General features: G+C 36.0%; 1 protein-coding gene across 4 annotated transcripts in view; it reads left to right on the top strand.

The window, feature by feature from the left end:
* CAPZA2 (capping actin protein of muscle Z-line subunit alpha 2) overlaps positions 1–20,298 on the top strand; it is a 60,136-nt gene that overhangs the window by 18,404 nt on the left and 21,434 nt on the right. For all 4 annotated transcript variants that reach the window (XM_080818440.1, XM_080818442.1, XM_080818443.1 and 1 more), the window contains exons 2-3: positions 15,922–15,985; positions 17,462–17,513. In XM_080818440.1, the coding sequence (XP_080674566.1) occupies positions 15,922–15,985; positions 17,462–17,513 (116 nt within the window). The remainder of the gene's footprint in view (positions 1–15,921; positions 15,986–17,461; positions 17,514–20,298) is intronic.

Here is a 20,298-nt window from a genome sequence, read left to right on the forward strand (position 1 = left end):
TAGCATACGTTTTTGTGGTTTTGAATGTAGTTTATTTATAATTTACAGTTTATATATAGAATTGTATTAATGATAACTCCAAAAATGTTCATTTCATTGAAATACTACATTCTCTAAGTGTTCTAAATAAATAAGACTTTATTCTTGCTTATAGATTTATTCATCATATAGTAACTGTCTACTGAATGCAGAGTATAGGGCAGGGACAACAGGAATCCTGCCTTGAAGGGATATTGAATGTTTAGTTTATTCAGCAAATATCTGAGAGCCTTCTATCTGCCAGGCACCATTCTAAGCACTTAGATACAGTAATATATAGGCAAAAGTCCGTTCCCTCTCTGATTTTTTTCTTTTCCCTCTGAATTTCTTTTACTTCCCAGACTAAATCCATCCTTAACATTGAGGATTTTGGAAGCATAAGAGATGGAAAGCTAACCACATTTTTTAAAGTATCAGTAATTTAGTACAATTTTTCAAGAACAAATTCTAACGTATTTGCCTGTGGGATGTAACATTTATACAGTTTGATGCAATGGTTTAGAATTAAGTGTTAAGGATTTTTACTTATTTTACCATGTATTTTTTGGTCTACCCTCTTCCCTAGGATGTCATACTTCATCAGTCCTTGTCAGTTGAGTCTTCCCTGCAAACAGAGTCTGGTTAATGAAAACTATGTAGAGTTCAAAGTGTAGATATTTCATTACTGTGGGATTTCTTAGAAAGGTGACTTCAGTTTATTCAGTGTGAGCATTGAGATTTCCTTCTTATAAATTGTACACTGATAAAGAAAATGAGTAAAAATAAAAACATTATCAGACCAGAGTCCTCAGTGTAAGCAAAAATGTCCCAGTATTTTTTTTTAAAGATTTATTTATTTGAGAGAGAGAAAGAGAATGCAAGTGCGGGGGGGTGGGGTGCAGAGGAAGAGGGATAGAGAGTCCCAAACCAACTCCACACTGAGTATGGATCTCAACAGGGTGCTCCATCTCACAACCCTGATCATCATGACCCCAGCTGAAACCAAGAGTCAGGTGCTCAACCGACTGTGCCATCCAGACACCCCAAAACCCCCAGTATTTTTTAAGGAGATTGAGAAAGATGTCCTAGGTAGTATAGATTTATGATTTATGCCAATTTATTACTCTCTATAATTCAGAGTGAAAGCCTAAGGTTCCTAGTTTTTGTTTCTTTAAAATTTTACCTTTAACATTTTTTACTGTACTTTCTATTAAAGTGTTATGGGTGCTTGCCTGTCTCAGTCGGTAGAACGTGCGATGCTTGATCTTGGGGTCATGAGTTCAAACCTCACATGGGTATGGAGTCCACCTAAAAAGAAAGCAAAATGTTGGATAAATATAGTTTATGGATTTTTAGCAATAAAAATTAATTTTAAGGTTTGTGATTCTTAATTAGAAAATAAGCAAATAATGTCTCACTCATTAATTATCATGGTTACTAAAGTTTTTTTAACGTTTTTAAAAAAAATATTTCTTTAAGTAATCTCTGTACCAAACGTGGGGCTTGAACCCCCAACTCTGAGATCAAGAGTTGCACATTCCATCTGCTGAGGCAGTCATGTATCCCTAAATTTTTATTTCAGTCACCTGTTAATCATCATGACAGGTGCACTTCTTAATCTCCATCACCTATTTCACCCATCCCCTCACCCACCTTCCCTCTGGTAACCAACCATCCTTTCTCTAGTTAAGAGTCTGTTTCTCTCTCTCTCTCTCTCTCTTTTTTTTCCCCCCTTTACTTGTTTGTTTCTTAAATTCCACATATGAATGAAATCATGGTATTTGTCTTTCTCTGACTTATTTCACTTAGCATTGTACTCTCTAGTCCCTTTCATGTTGTTGTAAATGGCAAGATTTCATCCTTTTTTATGGTTGAGTAGTATTCCATGGTTGTGTGTGTGTGTGTGTGTGTGTGTGTATACGTACACACCACATCTTCTTTATCCATTTATCAGTCAGTGGATATTTGGGCTGCTTCCTTAGTTTGACTATTGTAAATAATGCTGCTATAAACATACCAGTGCATATATCCCTTTGAACTAGTGTTTTTGTATCCTTTGGGTAAATACCCAGTAGTGCAGTTACTGGATTGTAGGGAGTTCAGTTTTTCATTTTTTGAGGAACCTCCAAACTGTTTTCCAGAGTGGTGTACCAGTTTGCATTCCCACCAGCAATGTAAGAGGGTTCCTTTTCTCCACATCCGTCCCAACACCTGTTGTTTCTTGTGTTTTTAATTTTAGCCATTCTGACAGGTGTGAAGTGATTTCTTTTTTTTTTTTTTTTTTTTTTTAAAGATTTTATTTATTTATTTGTCAGAGAGAGAGAGTACACACAAGCAGGCAGAGAGGCAGGCAGAGGCAGCGAGAGAAGCAGGTTCCCTGCTGAGCAAGGAGCCCGATGTGGGACTCGATCCCAGGACCCTGGGATCATGACCTGAGCTGAAGGCAGCGGCTTAACCAACTGAGCCACCCAGGCGTCCCGAAGTGATTTCTCATTGTAGTTTTGATTTGCATTTCTTGATGACAGGTGATGATGAGCATCTTTTCATGTGTCTGTTGGCCATCTGTATGTCTATGGTTACTAAGTTTTAAAGTTAACATTTTATACATAATGATAAGATATGCTATCATATATATGAGAGATTTAAAAAATTTTTTTAAAAGATTTTATTTATTTTTTGACAGACAGAGATCACAAGTAGGCGGGGGTGGGGGGGAGGCAGGCTCCAACTGAGCAGAGAGTGCAATGCGAGAGACGATCCCAGAACTCTGGGATCATGACCTGAGCTGAAGGCAAAGGCTTAACCTACTGAGCCACCCAGGCACCCTTAAAAAATTTTTTTTTAAGTTGAGATATAATTTGCCTGCCATAAAATGCACAAGTTTTAAATAATCAGTTCAGTGAATTTTCACAATATGTGTGCAGCCATCATTCATTTGAAGAACATTTTCGATCCACTTGAGAAAATTCTCTCCTGCTTCTGTCTGATCAATCCCTGCACCCTTTGCCCAACCATACTTTTAACTTTATCACCATAGATTAGTTTTCCCTGATTCTGGGTATCTTATAAATGGAGTCACACAGTATGTATTTTTTGTGTATGTCTGGCTTCTTTCCACTCAACTTGTTTTTGAGATTTATTCATGGTATTGCTTGCATCAGTACCCCAGTTAATTTATCGATTTCTCTCTTTCTCCTTCTTTTTTTAAAAGTTCTATTTATTTAAGTGATATCTACAACCCAGCATGGGGCTTAAACTCACAGCCCTGAGATCAAGAGTCACACACTCTTCCCAGAAGCCAGCCAGGCACCCTATTTTCCTCTTTTTTTTTTTTTAAGATTTTTTATTTATTTATTTGACACAGAGAGAGAGAGATCGCAAATAGGCAGAGAGGCAGGCAGAGAGAGAGGGGGAAGCAGGCTCCCCGCCGAGCAGAGAGCCCGATGCGGGACTCGATCCCAGGACCCTGAGATCATGACCTGAGCCGAAGGCAGAGGCTTAACCCACTGAGCCACCCAGGCGTCCCCTATTTTCCTCTTGATGAACATTTGGGGTTATTATGTATAAGGCTGCTTATGAGCATTCTTATGCATGATTTTTGTGGACATATACATTCATTTCTCTTATGTAAATACCTGAATGAGATAGCTGGGTCATGAGAGAGAACTCTTGAAGTAAGTGATTTTGATGGGGTTATACAAAGACAGGGGTTTTGGCATTTAAAAATTTGTATTAAACATCAAACACAATTTGTGTAGATGTTGAATGAAAAAGTGAAGTTAAATATGTTTAGCCATAGATGAAACATCAAAAAAGTACCCGTTCACTTTGGGTTTTTATAAAGTCTAAATTATAACAAATTGTTTTTGAGTCTCCAAAATCATGAGTTGTTTCAGAGTATTGTAAACAAACAAAAATGGTAGATAGGGTCATATCTTAATTAGAATGCAAATAATTAGAATCCTCTATTTAACCCCAAATTGTTTAGTTTGATTTTAAGGACACAGTAGCTCATTGTGAATTGCAGCAATGCCTAAATAACCATACTAGAATTTTTATGTATAAAAATGAATTATTCATCACTTGCAGAGATAACTGTTGTCTTTAAAAACTGTTGTCTTTAAAACAAAATAAGTTGTTTGTGAGAAGAAATAGAATATTAATATAATTTTACATTACTTACATGATATTTTCTTAATGTTAGCCTGTGCCTCCATAATAATAGGACAGTATCTCTTCCTCTTGCCTTCTGTTATTATTGAATACTCAGAAGTTCCTTGAGGAAATTACATTTTTCAATTGCTACCTGAAGGATGACTGCTAAATTCATCAGGCGCATTTTAGAAGGACTTGGATTTTATTAAAGTATATGACATGTGTTTCATATCTGTGACTGAAATAAAGAAGTAACTCACATTTTTAAAATATTGTGAATAAGATACATTTTTTCAGTTTGTCTTGTTTTGGCTCACTGGGAAAAGATACAACAAGTAGTATTAGGTTGTTTTATTTATCCTTATGACAGTGTAATGAAAAAAACATATCTCTATCCCATATTATACCCAAAAACCCATCCCATGTGGAGTAAAGACCTAAATGCAAAGAGCAAAATTTTAAAATTATAAAAAATACATAGGAGAAAATCCCCATTACCTCAGTAGAGGAGAACTTTTTTTTCCTACTCTGTAAGTCTGTTGCTGTTTAGGGCTTTCCGTTGCCTAACCACGGTGCAGTTATCAAAATCAAGAAATTAAGCATTGGTATACACTACTATTTTCTAATCAGCAGACCCTATTCCTGTTTCACCAGTTGCTGGTCCAGGATCCAATCCAGGATCATACTGACTTTATTGTAAAGTCTTTTTTTTTTTTTTTAAGATTTTATTTATTTATTTGACAGACAGAGATCACAAATAGGTAGAGGCAGGCAGAGAGAGGAAGGGAAGCAGGCTCCCCGCTGAGCAGAGAGCCCAAAAGGGGGCTCGATCCTAGGACCCTGGGATCAGGACCCGAGCTGAAGGCAGAGGCTTTAACCCACTGAGCCACCGAGGTGCCCCTATTTTAAAGTCTTTAATATGGAACAGCTTCTCAGCGTTGTTTGTCTTTATGACCTTAGCACTTTTGAAGAGTCCAGACTAGTTATTTTGTAGACTGCACCTCAATTTTGGTTTGATGTTTCCTTATGATTAGATTCAGCCTGTGATCTTCTGGCTGTAAGTGATGTTGTGTCCTCAGTATATCCTGTTAGGAGGCTATGATGGCTGTTTTTTCTGTTACTTACAACTTTGATCATTTGGTAAAAGTAGTGTGTTGGCATGTTTCTTCAATGTAAAATTACTATTTACCCTTTATAATTAAGTATTTGGAAAGATACTTTTCAGACCATGTATATGTCCTGTGGTCATTTTATCATAGTTTTAACCATAAATTTTAGCATCCCTTGATGGTTTTTGCATACAGCAATTACTGTGGTGGTCCTCAAGGTGATATTCTAATTCAGTCATTCTTTCTACACTCATTAGTTGAAATTCTACTCTAATGAAGAGCTTTCTCTTGTTTATTCATTTCTTTGTGTCAGTCTGGACTCGTGGATTCTTATTTTATTCCATGAGTTACTACCCATTACTATCATTACTTAATTTGTTGTTTGAATTGTGGAATTTCTTTTAAAGGAAGAAAGAGGAGCTCCTGGGTGGTGCAGTTGGTTAAGCATTTTGACTCATGGTTTCAGCTCATGTTGTGATCTCAGAAACCTGTGATCGAGCCTCCACTTTGGGCTCTGCACCTACTTGAGGTTCCACTGAGTGTGCACTCTCTGCCCCCCCCAAATAAATAAATAAATCTTAGAAAAAAAATAAAGCCCATAAGAAAAACTGTACCAAAATAAAGTTTGACAATGACTAATACTTTCATGTTATCTCAGACAGTTGATAGGCAGAAGTTTTTTTTTTTTGTTTTGTTTTTTGTTTTTAGGATTAATATATACCAACATTTTGGATATTGTTTTGAACTCACTACTGTATCTTCTATATAAGTTACTTTATAGTTACATGTGGTATCTGCTCTTTTACCAGAAGCACAAAAGAATGAAATATGCTTTTTATGTTATGTTTATCTTTTTGCATATTTTACACAATATTATTTGGATCCAAGAGAAAGAAAAGGGAAAATATAGCTCTTCAGCTTTTAGCTCAGGTCAGTACATTAAACTATACACTAATAGATTAACTTTTTTAAACTACACTTCTTGGTGCAGTTGTTATGAAGTATGCCAGGAGTTGTTATGAAGTTGCCAGTGACTAACAGTGATAGAGTTAATCTCCCATCTAGCCACACCTCCCCCCAATCTAGAATTGCGGTTGAGAAATACAGTAGATTCTCTCTCCTCTCTCTGTGCCCCTCCCCACTCTTGCATTCTCTAAAAAAAATGGGGGAGGGGCACCTGGGTGGCTCAATCAGTTAAGCATCCAACTCTTGATTTCTGCTCAAATCATGACTCAGGGTTGTAGGTTCAAGCCCCATGCTGGGCTTTTAAGATTCTCTTTCTCCTCTCCCTCTTCCCCCACCCCAAGAAAGGGAGGAAGGAAGGAAGGAAGGGTAAAATAACTCTTTCCTGAATCTGATTAGGATTCTCTCTCTCCTCTCCCTCTGCCCACCCCTAAAAAGAAATAACAATAACTCTTTCCTGAATCTGATTCCAGTTTAGAAGGACTTGATATTGAATAACACATAGAGGAAGATGCTGGGTAATGCAGAAGATATAGCAGAGGGTCTAGGAATATATCTGGGCTCTTCCAGAAAAGCTGTACTATTCCAAGGGGGTAAATAAAATATAGCTCCAGTGTATTAGAAAAACTTCAAAACTTCAAGGAAATATGTTTTTGATTATTTTCATAAATTCATTCTACTCTTGGGATGTCTTATTGTATGATCATTTTTCTTTTCTTAGATTTAGAAGTGGGGTAGAATAAATAGTTTTTTTTTTTTTGCTTTTTTTTTAATAAATAGTTTTTAAGAGAAAAAAAAGTTGGCTAGGAAGGATGGGTGTAGGGGAACATTGGGTCTATAGCAGTGCTTAGAAAATACCCTCATGATTAAACAATTTCGTAGAAGACAACTAAGCATTTACTGTGGCAGATATACTTTCTTTCCTTTAATGCCTGAGAAATTTAAAAAATCACATTTTTCTTAGTGAAATTCACAAAGACCAGATTACAATATCCAGGCATAGCTGGTATAATCCAAGGTTGTGTTTTGGGTTCACAGACAGCTCCTATGACCTCCTATCCTTAATGGTACTTCTTTTGACCTACCATTCACTTTCGGTCTTGTGAGCAATGGTGTTAACTGTTTTTGCTTACTTTATTGTAAATGCGTACATTTAGCAATAACAAGGGCCAGTAAGTCTATAGGAAAAACATTTAGGTCATTTTTGCTTTCTTGGTGAAAACTCCAAATAGAACTAAACTTCTAAATGGTATATGCTTTTTTTTTTTTTTCAAACAACCAAAAATTTTAAAGCTCAACCACTTAGCTAATTTTATCACTAAATATTAATATATATACTGCTTGCTATTAGTACTTTAATTTTGTCAGGTTTCTAAGTCATAGGACTGTTAGAAACAATTACCTCAGGGCACCTGGGTGGTTAGTTAAGTCTCTGCCTTCAGCTCAGGTCATTGTCCCAGGTCCCTATCTGTGTCAGGCTCCCTGCTCAGCGGGGAGCCTGCTTCTCCCTCTCCCTCTCCCGTTCCTCCCTCCCCCACTCCACCATGCTTGCACCTGCTCTCTCTATCTCTCACTCTCTCTCTCTCTCTCAAATAAATAAATAAAAATATTTATGTAAATATTTTTATATTTATAAAAAAGCCAATTACCTTAAAATTCTAAATGTTTTTGAAAGAAATAATTGGTAAATTCATCAGCAAGTTACCAGTTTTATTTGTTGCCTGTGGTAATGATTAAGACTGTTTTAAATGCTAACAACTCCTTACCTCAGTCGCAGGGACAGAGGTGTGATGAATGAAATTGAGAAGTTAAGACATTTACATAATCATAATAGAGTCTAATGTATGTTTAGCATGCATTGCTTCCATATCCTACTCTACCCTTGCCTGTTTAAAATTATTTTTTATATTTTGGCTTTTGATTTTAGTAGTAATTTGAAACATTTAGAAGAAAGTAATTTTGAAAACATAAAATATATAGTAATATTCCATTATGTAGAAACACCATCTTTTATTTATGCATTCACCATTTATGGACATTTGGGTTGTGGGTTGTTTCCAGTTTTGAGTATTTGTGGGGTTGGGAGGAGCAGAGGGAGAGGAAGATGACTGGGGAGCCTGATCTGTGGGTCTCCATCTCCATCCAGATCCCAGGACTCTGGGATCATGACCTGAGCCAAAGGCAGAGGCCTAACCAACTGAGCCACAAAAGTGCTGCCCCCCCCCCTTTTTTTGAGAGCACATGCACATAGGCATGTGAGTGCCTGTGCGGAACCCTACGTGGGACTCCATCCCATGTCCCTGAGATCATGAGTTACATGCTCAACTGACTGAGCCACCCTGGTGTCCCAGTGAATAGATTTTTGTGTGGACATTGTTTTGTATTTCTCTAGGGTAGCTACCTGGAAGTAAGATTTTTGGTGGTACGTGCTTAACTTTATAAGAAATTGCCAAACTGTTTTCCAAACTGGTTGGTACCATTTTGGGTTGCCACAGCCATGTATTAGAGTTCCAGTTCTGCATCCTCAGCAGTGTTTGGTGTTATCAATCTTTTTTTATTTTAGCCATTCTCTTAGGTGTGTAGTCGTGTTTTATGATTTCAGCATTCATTTCCCTAATGATTAATGATGTTGCACATCCTTTTGTGCATTTGTCTTCAGTGTATCCTATCCACTGAAATGTCCCAAGTATTTTGCTTACTGTTTTCTTACGGTTGACTTTTGAATGTTTATATTCTAGATAGAAGTCCTTTGTCAGATACATGATTTGCTAGTATTTTCTCTAGCTTGTAGCTTGTCTCTTTGTTCTCCTAACAGTGTCTTTAACAGAGAAAAAGGTTTTTTTTTTGTTTTTGTTTTTTGTTTTGTTTTGTTTTGTTTTGTTTTTAAAGATTTTATTTATTTGTTGGAGAGAGAGAGGGAGAGAGTGAGCGAGCATAGGCAGAGGCAGAGGGAGAAGCAGGCTCCCCACCAAGCAAGGAGCCCGATGTGGGACTCGATCCCAGGACGCCGGGATCATGACCTGAGCCGAAGGCAGCTGCTTAACCAACTGAGCCACCCAGGCGTCCCCAGAGCAAAAGGTTTTAATTTCAATGAAGTCCAGTATCAGTCTTTTTTTTTAATGGATCATGGTTTAATATGTCTAAGATTTTTTTGCCTAACCCCATGTTATGAAGATTTTCTTCTGTTTCTTTTAAATTTTTGTAAGTTCCATGCTTTACATTTAGAGCTGTGATCCATTCTGTTGTAATTTTTTTTTTTAATAAGATGTGAGGTTTAGTTTGGTATTTATGGTTTTGCTCATGGATATCTATTTGTTTGAATATCCTTTGTTGAAAAGATATCCTTTCTCCATTGAGTTGCCTTTGTACCTTTATGGAAAATCATTTGGCCATATATATGGGTATGTTTTTGTACTCTTAGTTCAGATTCAGTAATAAGTCTTAAAATCAGGTGGCATGAATTCTCCAGTTTTGTTCTTTTTAAAAATGGTTTTAGCTATTCTTGTTCATTGTCTTTACTACTTTGCATTTACTATTAAGGATGTAAAATAACATATTTCATTCTCTCAGTTCCTAACCAGAATTTATTTTAATGCCATGTGTATGTATTTGTGGTTATTTTGGTCAACACAGCGACTTTTTTATCTTGCTTATGTTTGGGGAGAGGGGATCTTAATATATGGCCAAAATTATCCACATTCATTACTTTTTTTATTCATGGAAAAGTAATAATATAGGAAACAACAGTGTTAGAATCAGCTTGTTGTGTATCAGAAAAATTTTGCTTTGATTTTGATTGTACCTCCCTTGAATCTACAGAATAGTTTGGGAAAAATTGTCATCTTCATGTTATTGAGTCTTCCAGTCAATGAACATAACATATCTCTCCATTTATTTAGTTCTTCTTTGATTTCTTCCATCAGTATTTTGTGTTTTCAGCACACTAGTCCTGTACATGTCTTGTTAGATTTACACATAAATTATTATTTTTCAGATTCCTTGGGATTTTTCATTATAAGCAATCATGTTGTCTGCAAATAGAAAGTTGTATTTCATTTATGAAATATCTTTCTTACTGCAGTAAGACAGTATGATGTTGAATAGTAGTGGTAGGAACAAACATTCTTTTCTCATTACTTTTTTTTCTTAGCATATAATGTATTATTTGTTTCAGGGGTACAGATCTGTGGTTCATCAGTCTTAGACAATTCACAGCACTCCCCATAGCACATACCCTCCCCAGTGTCCATCACCCAGCCATCCCATCCCTCCCACCTGCCTCCGCTCCAGCAGCCCTCAGTTTCCTGAGATTAAGAGTCTCTTATGGTTTGTCTCCCTCTCTGTTTTTGTCTTGTTTCATTTTTTCCTCTCTTCCCCTATGATCCTCTGCCTTATTTATCAAATTCCACTTACCAGTGAGACCATATGATAATTGTCTTTCTCTGATTGACTTATTTTGCTTAGCAAAATACCCTCTAGTTCCATCCACATTGTTGCAAATGGGAAGATTTCATTTTTTGATGGCTGCATAATATTCCCGTGTGTGTGTGTGTGTGTGTGTGTGTGTGTGTGTGTGTGTACACACCATATCTTCTTTATCCATTCATCTATTGATGGACATCTGGGCTCCTTCCATAGTTTGGCTCTTGTGGACATTGCTGCTATAAACATTGGGGAGCACGTGCCCCTTCGGATCACTACATTTGTATCTTTTGGGTGAATACCCAGTAGTGCAGTTGCTGGGTTGTAGGGTCGCTCTATTTTCAGCTTTTGGAGGAACCTCCATACTGTTTTCCAGAGTGGCTGCACCAGCTTGCATTCCCACCAACAGTGTAGGAAGGTTTCCCTTTCTCCACATCCTCACCAACATCTGTCGTTTCCTGACTTAATAATTTTAGCCATTCTGACTGGTGTGAGGTGGTATCTCATTGAGATTTTGATTTGTATTTCCCTAATGTCGAGTGAAGTTGAGCATTTTTTCATGTATCTGTTGGCCATTTGTATGTCTTCTCTAGAGAAATGTCTGTTCATGTCTTCTGCCCATTTCTTGATTGGATTATTTGTTCTTTGGGTGTTGAGTTTGAGAAGTTCTTTTTAGATTTTGGATAGGAGCCCTTTATCTGATATGTCATTTTCAAATATCTCCTTCCATTCTCTCTGTTGTCCTTTGGTTTTGTTGGCTATTCCTTTGCTATGCAGAAAGCTGTTAATCTTGATGAAGTCCTAATAGTTCATTTTTGCCTTGCTTCTCTTGCTTTTGGTGATAGGTCTAGGAAGAAATTGCTGCGGCTAAAGGTTGAAGAGGGTGTTTTCTGTATTTAACCTCAAGGATTTTGATGGATTCCTGTCTCACATTTAGGTCTTTCGTCCATTTTGAGTCTATTTTTGTGTGTGGTGTAAGGAAATGGTCCAGTTTCATTCTTCTGTACGTGGCTGTGCAATTTTCCTAACACCGTTTGTTGAAGAAACTGTCTTTTTTCCATTGGACATTCTTTCCTGCTTTATTGAGAATTAGTTGACCATAGAGTTGAGAGTCCATTTCTCGGCTCTCTATTCTGTTCCACTGATCTGTGCCTGTTTTTTTTGTTTGTTTGTTTGTTTGTTTGTTTTTTGCCAGTACCATACTGTCTTGATTACAGCTTTGTAATAGAGCTTGAAGTCCGGAATTGTGATGCCACTAGCTTTGGTTTTCTTTTTCAACATTCCTCTGGTTATTTGGGGTCTTTTCTGATTCCATACGAATTTTAGGTTTATTTGTTCCATTTCTTTGAAAAAAGTTGATGGTATTTTTTTTTAAGATTTTATTTATTTATTTGACAGAGGGAGAGATAACAAGTAGGCAGAGAGACAGGCAGAGACAGAGGGGGAAGCAGGCTCCCTGCCCAGTAGAGAGCCCAACGTGGGGCTTGATCCCAGGACACTGAGACCATGACCTGAGGCGAAGGCATTGGCTTAAGCCACTGAGCCACTCAGGCGCCCCAAGTTGATGGTATTTTGATAGGGATTGCATTAAATATGTAGATTGCTCTAGGTAGCCTAGACATTTTCCCAATATTTGTTCTTCCAATCCATGAGCGTGGAATGGTTTTCCATTTCTTTGTGTCTTTTTCAGTTTCAGTCTTTTTTCAGTCTTTTCAGTTTCTTTCTTGAGTATTCTGTAGTTTTCTGAGTACAAGTTCTTTGCCGCTTTGGTTACATTTACATTTATTCCTTCATCCCTTCATCCTTACATTCATCCCCCCTAGGTGAAAAAGCTCTCAGTTTTTCCCTATTGAGAATGATATTTGCTGTGGGTCTTTCATAGATGGCTTTTATGATATTGAGGTGTGTACCTTCTATCCTACACTGTGAAGAGTTTTAACCCAAGAAAGGATGCTGTACTTTGCCAAATTACTTTTTCTGCATCTGTTGAGACTATCATATGGTTCTTGTTAATTTGTTTTGTTAATGTATTGTATCACATTGATTGACTTGTGGACCATGCAGCCCAGGAATAAATCCCACTTGGTTGTGGTGAATAATCTTTTAATGAACTGTTGGATTCTATTGTCTAGTATTTTGGTGAGAATCTTATCTCGTTTCTGGTTTTACAGGGAAAGCATTCAGTCTTTGACCGTTAATGGTGATGTTAGCTTGTAGGCCTTTTTTGTAGATACCGTTAATCAGATTAAGGACATTTTCTTCTTAGTTTGCTGAGTTTTTGTCATGATTGGTTTTTGAATGTTATCAAAATAATATTTTTGCATCTGTTGAAATGATCTGTGGTTTTTCATATTTAATCGGTTGATATTTTGAATTGCTGTCTTTGGTTTTCAGTATTGAAACAGCTTTACATTTCCAGGATAAACTACACTTGGTCATGATGTGTTATCCTTTCTTTATAGTCCTAGATTCAGTTTTGTATTATTTTATTTAGGATTTTTGCATCCGTGCTTATGAGAGATACATTTGTTGTGAGTTGTGTTTTTTGAAATATTTAAGTCGTTGTTATAGGATGACACCATTGTTTTAAAAATGAGTTGGACAGTGTTCTCCTTGATTTTCCAGAATAATTTGTGTAGAATTAGTATTAATTCCTCCTTAGAGGTTTGGTATAAGAAAATATGGAATTTTATTTGTTGGAAGGCTTTTAACAACAACTTCAGTTTATTTAATAGATCTAGGAGTATACAAGTTATCTATTTCTTCTTCTTCTTCTTTTTTAGATTATTTATTTATTTATTTGACAGAGAGAGAGAGAGAGCGCGCATGCGAGCGAGCACACAAGCAGGGGGAGTGGCAGACAAAGGGAGAGGGAGAAGCAGGCTCCCCCCCCAGCAGGGAGCCTGATGTGGGGCTCAGTCCCGGGGCCCTGGATCATGACCTGAGCTGAAGGCAGATGCTTAATTGACTGAGCCACCCAGGTGCCCCTATCTGTTTCTTCTTGAGTGAACTTTAGTTGTTGTTTCTTTCAAGGAATTTTCTGTTTCTTTTATGTTATTGCTATTGACATTTTAAACACTAAAAAAAAGTTTATATCAAGGCTGTTGTTTGGTGGCTACACGTTCATCTTTTGGTGGGAGGATTGTACCCATTCTACCAAAACTATTTAAATCTGAGGTGCAGTATAGGGTAGTGAATAAAAGTGTAGATTCAGGAATCAGACCAAGTTACTTAACTTCTGCTTCGGTTACCTTATCAAAAAAATGCAGATATAATAGGAACTACCTCATAAGGTTGTTGTAAAGAATAAATGACATAATTCATATAAAGTGCTTGGTAAGCACTAATTTAAATAATCCCATTTAAAAAAATCATTTCATCCTTGTTACCTCTCAGTGGTATCCCATAACAGTTATAGATTTTACTTCAAACTTTTTAGTGTTCCAGACTATGAAGTCTTTCCTTTTTTGTTTTAAATTGGCATTTTCTACCTTCTTAAGGCCTTGTCACATATGTGGCCTCTAACTAGGAACATCTTTCTAGCCATTGATAACCTCTTTTTCATTTGTCTCCTCTGAAAATCATATGTGTGCTTAGATGCATGCACCTGTACACATCTGTACACAAACATGTATTTCTATTTCCTTTTCTTCCCGTTATTTTTAGTTTCCACATCAGAACAATGACAGTGTTAATAAAGTGGGAAATATGAAAATTAATTGTTTTTGTCAAGGGTAGTCCCTTGGCAATATTGAATTCAGCAAATACATGAATGTGTAATTAAAAAATCACCTGGAGGGGCGCCTGGGTGGCTCAGTGGCTTAAGCCTCTGCCTTCCTCTCGGGTCATGATCCCAGGGTCCTACGATCGAGCCCCACATCAGGCTCTCTGCTCAGCAGGGAGCCTGTTCCCCCACCCTCTGCCTGCCTCTCTGCCTGCTTGTGATCTGTCTCTCTGTCAAATAAATAAATAAAATCTTAAAAAAAAAATCACCTGAGGCACCTGGGTGGCTCAGTCGTTAAGCATCCAGCTCAGGGCATGATCCCAGAGTCCTGGGATCCAGCCCTGCATCAGGCTCCCTGCTCCACAGGAAGCCTGCTTCTCCCTCTCTCATTCCCCCTGCTGCGTTCCCTCTCTCACTGTGTCTCTGTCGAATAAATAAATAAAATCTTTAAAAAAAAAAAAAATCACCTGGAGGGGCTCCTGGGTGGCTCAGTTGTTGAGTGTCTGCCTTTGGCTCAGGTCATGATCCCAGTGTCCTGGGATGGAGCCCCGCCTTGGGCTCCCTGCTCTGCAGGAAGCCTGCTCCTCCCTCTCCCACTTCCCATGCTTATGTTCTGTCTCTTGCTGTCTTTCTTTCTCTGTCAAGTAAATAAATAAAATCTTAAAAAAAAAAAAATCACCTGGAAAGCTTGTCTAAATAGTATTTCCTGGGCCTTGTTTCTAGAGTCTCAACCAGTCAGGGTGGGGCCCATGACTGACTTTCTGATGAGATTGCTTCTGGTGCTGGTGCTGCTGCTGCTGCTTGTTGGGGGACAGCACTTTTGGGGAATCTGCCACAACTTAGAAGTTGCTGGGGTAGTCAGAAGTTGATTGGAAGACTGTTATAGATGAATTCAAGACTTCTTCATTAAACTAGAATGTTGGGCATGCCATTTAAGCTCTCTTATTTTCATTAGTGATTGATCTCTTAATCAGGCATGGCCTTTATTCTCTTAAAATATGCCTGTCAATATGCCTGTTGATATATTCTCTCTCATGTATTTTTGAACTAAAATTTCCTAAGGTTCAGTCAGGTCTCCTGTTAAAACATTTTGAATTTAGACATTTCTTCCCCTTCTTTTATACATTTTTCACTAATTTGTGATTTTAAAGAAACAAATATAGTATATCTATTTTCTTTAAATAACCTAAATACATCTTATTTCTTCATACACACAGATTTTCTTGATTGATATTTTTTCCATTTTAGTTTAAAAGAATTTACTTATAAGAAAATGTTTATATGTAGGTAGCTTTGAATCCTTAAATGTGTTAAATATGTATTTTATCTGCATTTACACTATACATTGTGATTATAATAAATGATTGAAACAGTAATAAACTTAAGGTGTTTGAAGAAGTGTCACTATCTTTGAAAAAATCTTTAAGCCATTTTCAGTAGATTTTGAAGTAGTATAATTTTGAATGTATTCTTGGTTATTTTAGCAGAGGCCTATGCCATGGAACATTTATATCTTCATTTCTATTTTAGGTGCGTATAGCAGCAAAATTCATTATTCATGCCCCTCCTGGAGAATTTAATGAGGTGTTTAATGGTGAGTGTTTAATTCGTAGCACTAAGGCTTGACATATCAAGCACTCCTTTTTTTAAAAGAAAAAAATTATATAACCAGAAGAACTAAGCTAAGTATGTGTGTAGGGGGGTAATCTAGAAAAATCTGTACTGTCTAAATAATAGTGAAAATTTTTGTCAACATGGATTTTACAATGTCATTTTACAATGACTAGAATATATTATGATATATATGATTATTATGTTTGAATAAGGTAGCCACCTTAAAGAATAATATTAAATTTTTTTAAAGACAGAATTTAAATTTTAGATATTTTTGGAATTGGGAATGCATTTTTTTATTCCTTTTAAAGAAAAGCTTAGGATAATATGAACAACCAAAAAAAAGGGTGGGGGGGCATTATTTCACCATATTCAGAAGAGGGGAGAACATGTAAAAACTAATTAATATTGGGACATCTGGGTGGCTCATCGTTAGGCATCTGCCTTCAGCTCAGGTCATGATCCCAGGGTTCTGGGATCGAGCCCTGTATCAGGCTCCCTGCTCAGCGGGAAGCCTGCTTATCCCTCTCCCACTCCCCTTGTTTGTGTTCCTTCTTTTGCTGTTTCTCTCTGTCAAATAAATAAATAAATTTTTAAAAAAATAGTTTATTTATTTGTCAGAGGGATCACAAGTAGGCAGAGAGGCAAGCAGAGAGAGTTATGTTTTAATGGTGAGTAGGCAAATGTCTACAAAATAATTGAGTCTAAAATTAGAATTAAGAATCAATAATCAAAGTAAATCAAATAAAGCAGTTATCCATATTGAACTAAATGCATTCATCTGTTGTTTGAACATGAGCTGAGGACAGAAATGTCTACATCTGAGCTCTGTTCACAAGCTGTTTCTTGCTTAATCCCTTTTTGTATGAAACAAATTCATTTGAAACTCATGCAAGTGTTGTCAGACTAGGAGGCAGGCATCTTCTGCAGCTCACATCAGATGATCTATTTTATCTCCACTTTAATTCCTTGGAAATACATTACCGTCTGCCTACATTGGCTATTAATTAATAAGGTATAAAATAACATGTACAGGTTTTCCCTGCTGTCCGAAAATAGAGCATTCTATGAAATCTTTCATAAGTCAAAATGGCATAAAGTGGAGAGACAATTACCATTTGGTAAAAGTGAAAAATCTCCTTGGATTCCATTCAGTTAGCAAAAAACAGGTAAAATCCAAGGAGCGTAAAGTGAACTTTTGGATCACTGGGGAAATTTATATTTCTATTTAATTCCCTCTCCTGTTCCTAACCAATAGCTTTTAGAAAATAATATCATGGTGTGTTTTTGTGGTTATTTTTGCCATCAGAATAAAATTTTGATCTTGCTTACATTTTGGAGGGGGAGGGGAAGAGTGAGGATTGTTAATATATGACCAAAGTAAGCTGCATTCATTACATAGAAATTTCAAACATATAAAAATAATAATATAGAAAACACGATACTTGTTTTACAGATGTTCGGTTACTGCTTAATAATGATAATCTTCTCAGGGAAGGAGCAGCTCAGTAAGTATTACATATTATATTAAATTACTAGTGACATGATGAGAAAAAAATGTTTTAAAGTGGTTTTTAAGCACTAATCCCTGAAATAGATATTTGCACATCAAGTTTAAATATATAGGTTATATGTATGTACTTAGCTGGAAGAGAAATATTTTTGATGAGGTTTAAATATATATGTGTATTATATGTGCGTACTCAACTAAAAGAGAAATTTTTTATCACGGACATAGGTTCACAATTATGACATGAAATTCTCTATTCATTGAGTATTTCGCAGTGGTTTATATACTCAGTACTACATTTTGGCATTTGTACGGTTGGATAAAATTATCTGGAAACTTTGATTTTTGAAACTGTGATTGCTTTTTTATTCAGGTTTTACTTTTTGTTAAGTGTTTGACCCTAATAGATTTTCAAGGATTAGGAGTTTTATTCTTTCACAGATACCTGATACAGTACCTGACACATATTCAGTAAATAAATATTTACTGGATTTGTGAGCTATTCAAATAACTAGGCAGTTCTAAATCTTAGTACATCATCTTTGGACCAGTGACCACAATCATGACTTGCCACAACCGTGTTAGGTTTTAAAGAAATAATTGATTTTCTTCTCTATTCCCACCTCAAGTAAGGTGGGAACTCGTGTTAGGCTAACCAGTTCCATTACTTGTTGGAAAATGAAGAAATTAATAGATTTTTAGATATGTTGCAAAGAGTGTTTAGTATCCATCCAGGCACCTTTTCTCATCCTGATATTCTGCCCGATATGTGAAATCCTGAATAATGGGGGAAATTTGGTCTTACTGTTTTTGTAACGTTCAAGGCTTTATCAGATCTGTCCTTTACACTTAACCCTAATGAACATAGAGGTTCAACATACTTCTAGGCATATCTGATTTTGCTTCTGATTTAAATCCTGTTATTTTTTAGTAGCAACTGTTACTTACTTGTTACTTATTCCTGTATAATTAACAAATAGTGTTCTATTAGTTTCAGGTGTACAGTACAGTGATTCAGCAGTTCTGTACATTAGTACTCATCAGAATAAATGTATTCTTAATCCTCTTCACCTGTTTCACCCTATATACTACTTTCATTGTGACAAAATGTACATAATATAAAATTTACTGTTTTAATTATTTTTAAGCATATAAGTCTTTGGCATTAAGTGCATTCACATTGTGTAACTATCACCACCATCCATCTCTGGAACTTTTTTTATTTTCCCCAAACTAAAACTCCATACCCATTAAACAATAATTTCTCCTTCTCCACTTTTCCTCTGCTTCTGTTGACTACCATTCTGTTTTCTGTTTTTATGAATTTGACTTCATTAGGTGTCTCATAAATGTGGAATCATACATTATTTTGTCATTTTGTGACTGGTTTATTCTCCTAGGCATAATGTCTTCAGGGTTCATCCATGTTGTAGCACATGTCAGAATTTCTCTTATAATACTGAATTATTTATATACCACATTTTGTTTGTTCATCTATCGATGGACATATGGGTTGCTTCCATTCCTATTAATTATTTTATTAAAGTACTTTATAGAAATCAGTTTGCTCTGTATCTTTGACTTTAGTGATTAACTTCTGAGTGAATGGTTACTTACTCCTTAGTTCTTTAAACCTTATTTAAATCATTTGTATATTCAAGTAAAATTAATTTTCTTTATCATAGCATATGGCATGTTTACACCTTCTAACAACAGTACTTAAAAAGTACTTTTCCTCAGTTCTCTGTGGTAAATAAATGTGTGGGTTGTTTCATACAGGTACACGATTTAGTGGGGGTTTTTTGTTATCAGTTAAGAAAGTAAGAAACTTGACTTGTTGAAAGAACAAGAGTTTTTCCTCAGCAGAATAAGGTTTAATGAAGGTCAAAGAAAATACTCGTAATTACATAAGTGGTATAAAATAGCCGTACATTTGACTCAAAAGTGATTAAAGTATTGAAATTTTATTTGTCCAAAGAAATACTTATTTCTGATGATGGTTTTTACATTTAAATTAAATAAATTGGAATTGTTCTAAAAAGAAATTAGAATGTGATCTACATTTCTCTTTTATTATGAAACATTTTGGGAACAGTTGTCCACATTTCAAGAGATATGTACATTGAAATGCTTGATACTGTGATATTCTAAGGAAATGAGTCTGAAGAAATCAGTAACTAATGATAAAACAAGAAGTTTATTGTATGATAGGAAGGAAAAAAACATGTAAACCTTAAGTAGAAAGTTCAGATTGTCTTGCATGTAGTTATACTATCAGTAAGTGATTGCTAACTAGATGAACCCTTAGAGAAAATATTGATTCTTTTTGTTGACTTCAGTAGTATTCTTCATTCCAGATTTCTTTGAATTCATTTTGTAAACGTCTGAGATTATCTGTGAAGTGAGAAATACGCCCTACATTGTTGATTGACTTTAGAAGTATATAACTGTGGTTCACAGTGTCCTTTCTGTGAAATAATTTTCAAGCAAAAATAGTATTATACTCATTGTTCACTAGACTTGGTTCTGAATTAACTTTTAAAATATCTCCAAACCTGATTTCACCCTCTAAAGAAGATCCATTGCCTGTCATTGAGGCTGTCCAAAACCATGTAACACAAGCTTGCAAAACATTGTAAAAAAAAACATTTAGAATGTGTTCTGGTCGCAGTTTCACCAGAGTAAGTGCATAGCTGTACTCAAATTTCTTCTTCAATTGTGATCTTTGATATTGAATCTCTTTTGTACAAGTACTTCTCTTTCTTACATATGTGTACTACTTT

This window comes from Martes martes (assembly GCF_963455335.1).
Source record: "Martes martes genome assembly, chromosome: 11".
Lineage (NCBI taxonomy): Eukaryota > Metazoa > Chordata > Mammalia > Carnivora > Mustelidae > Martes > Martes martes.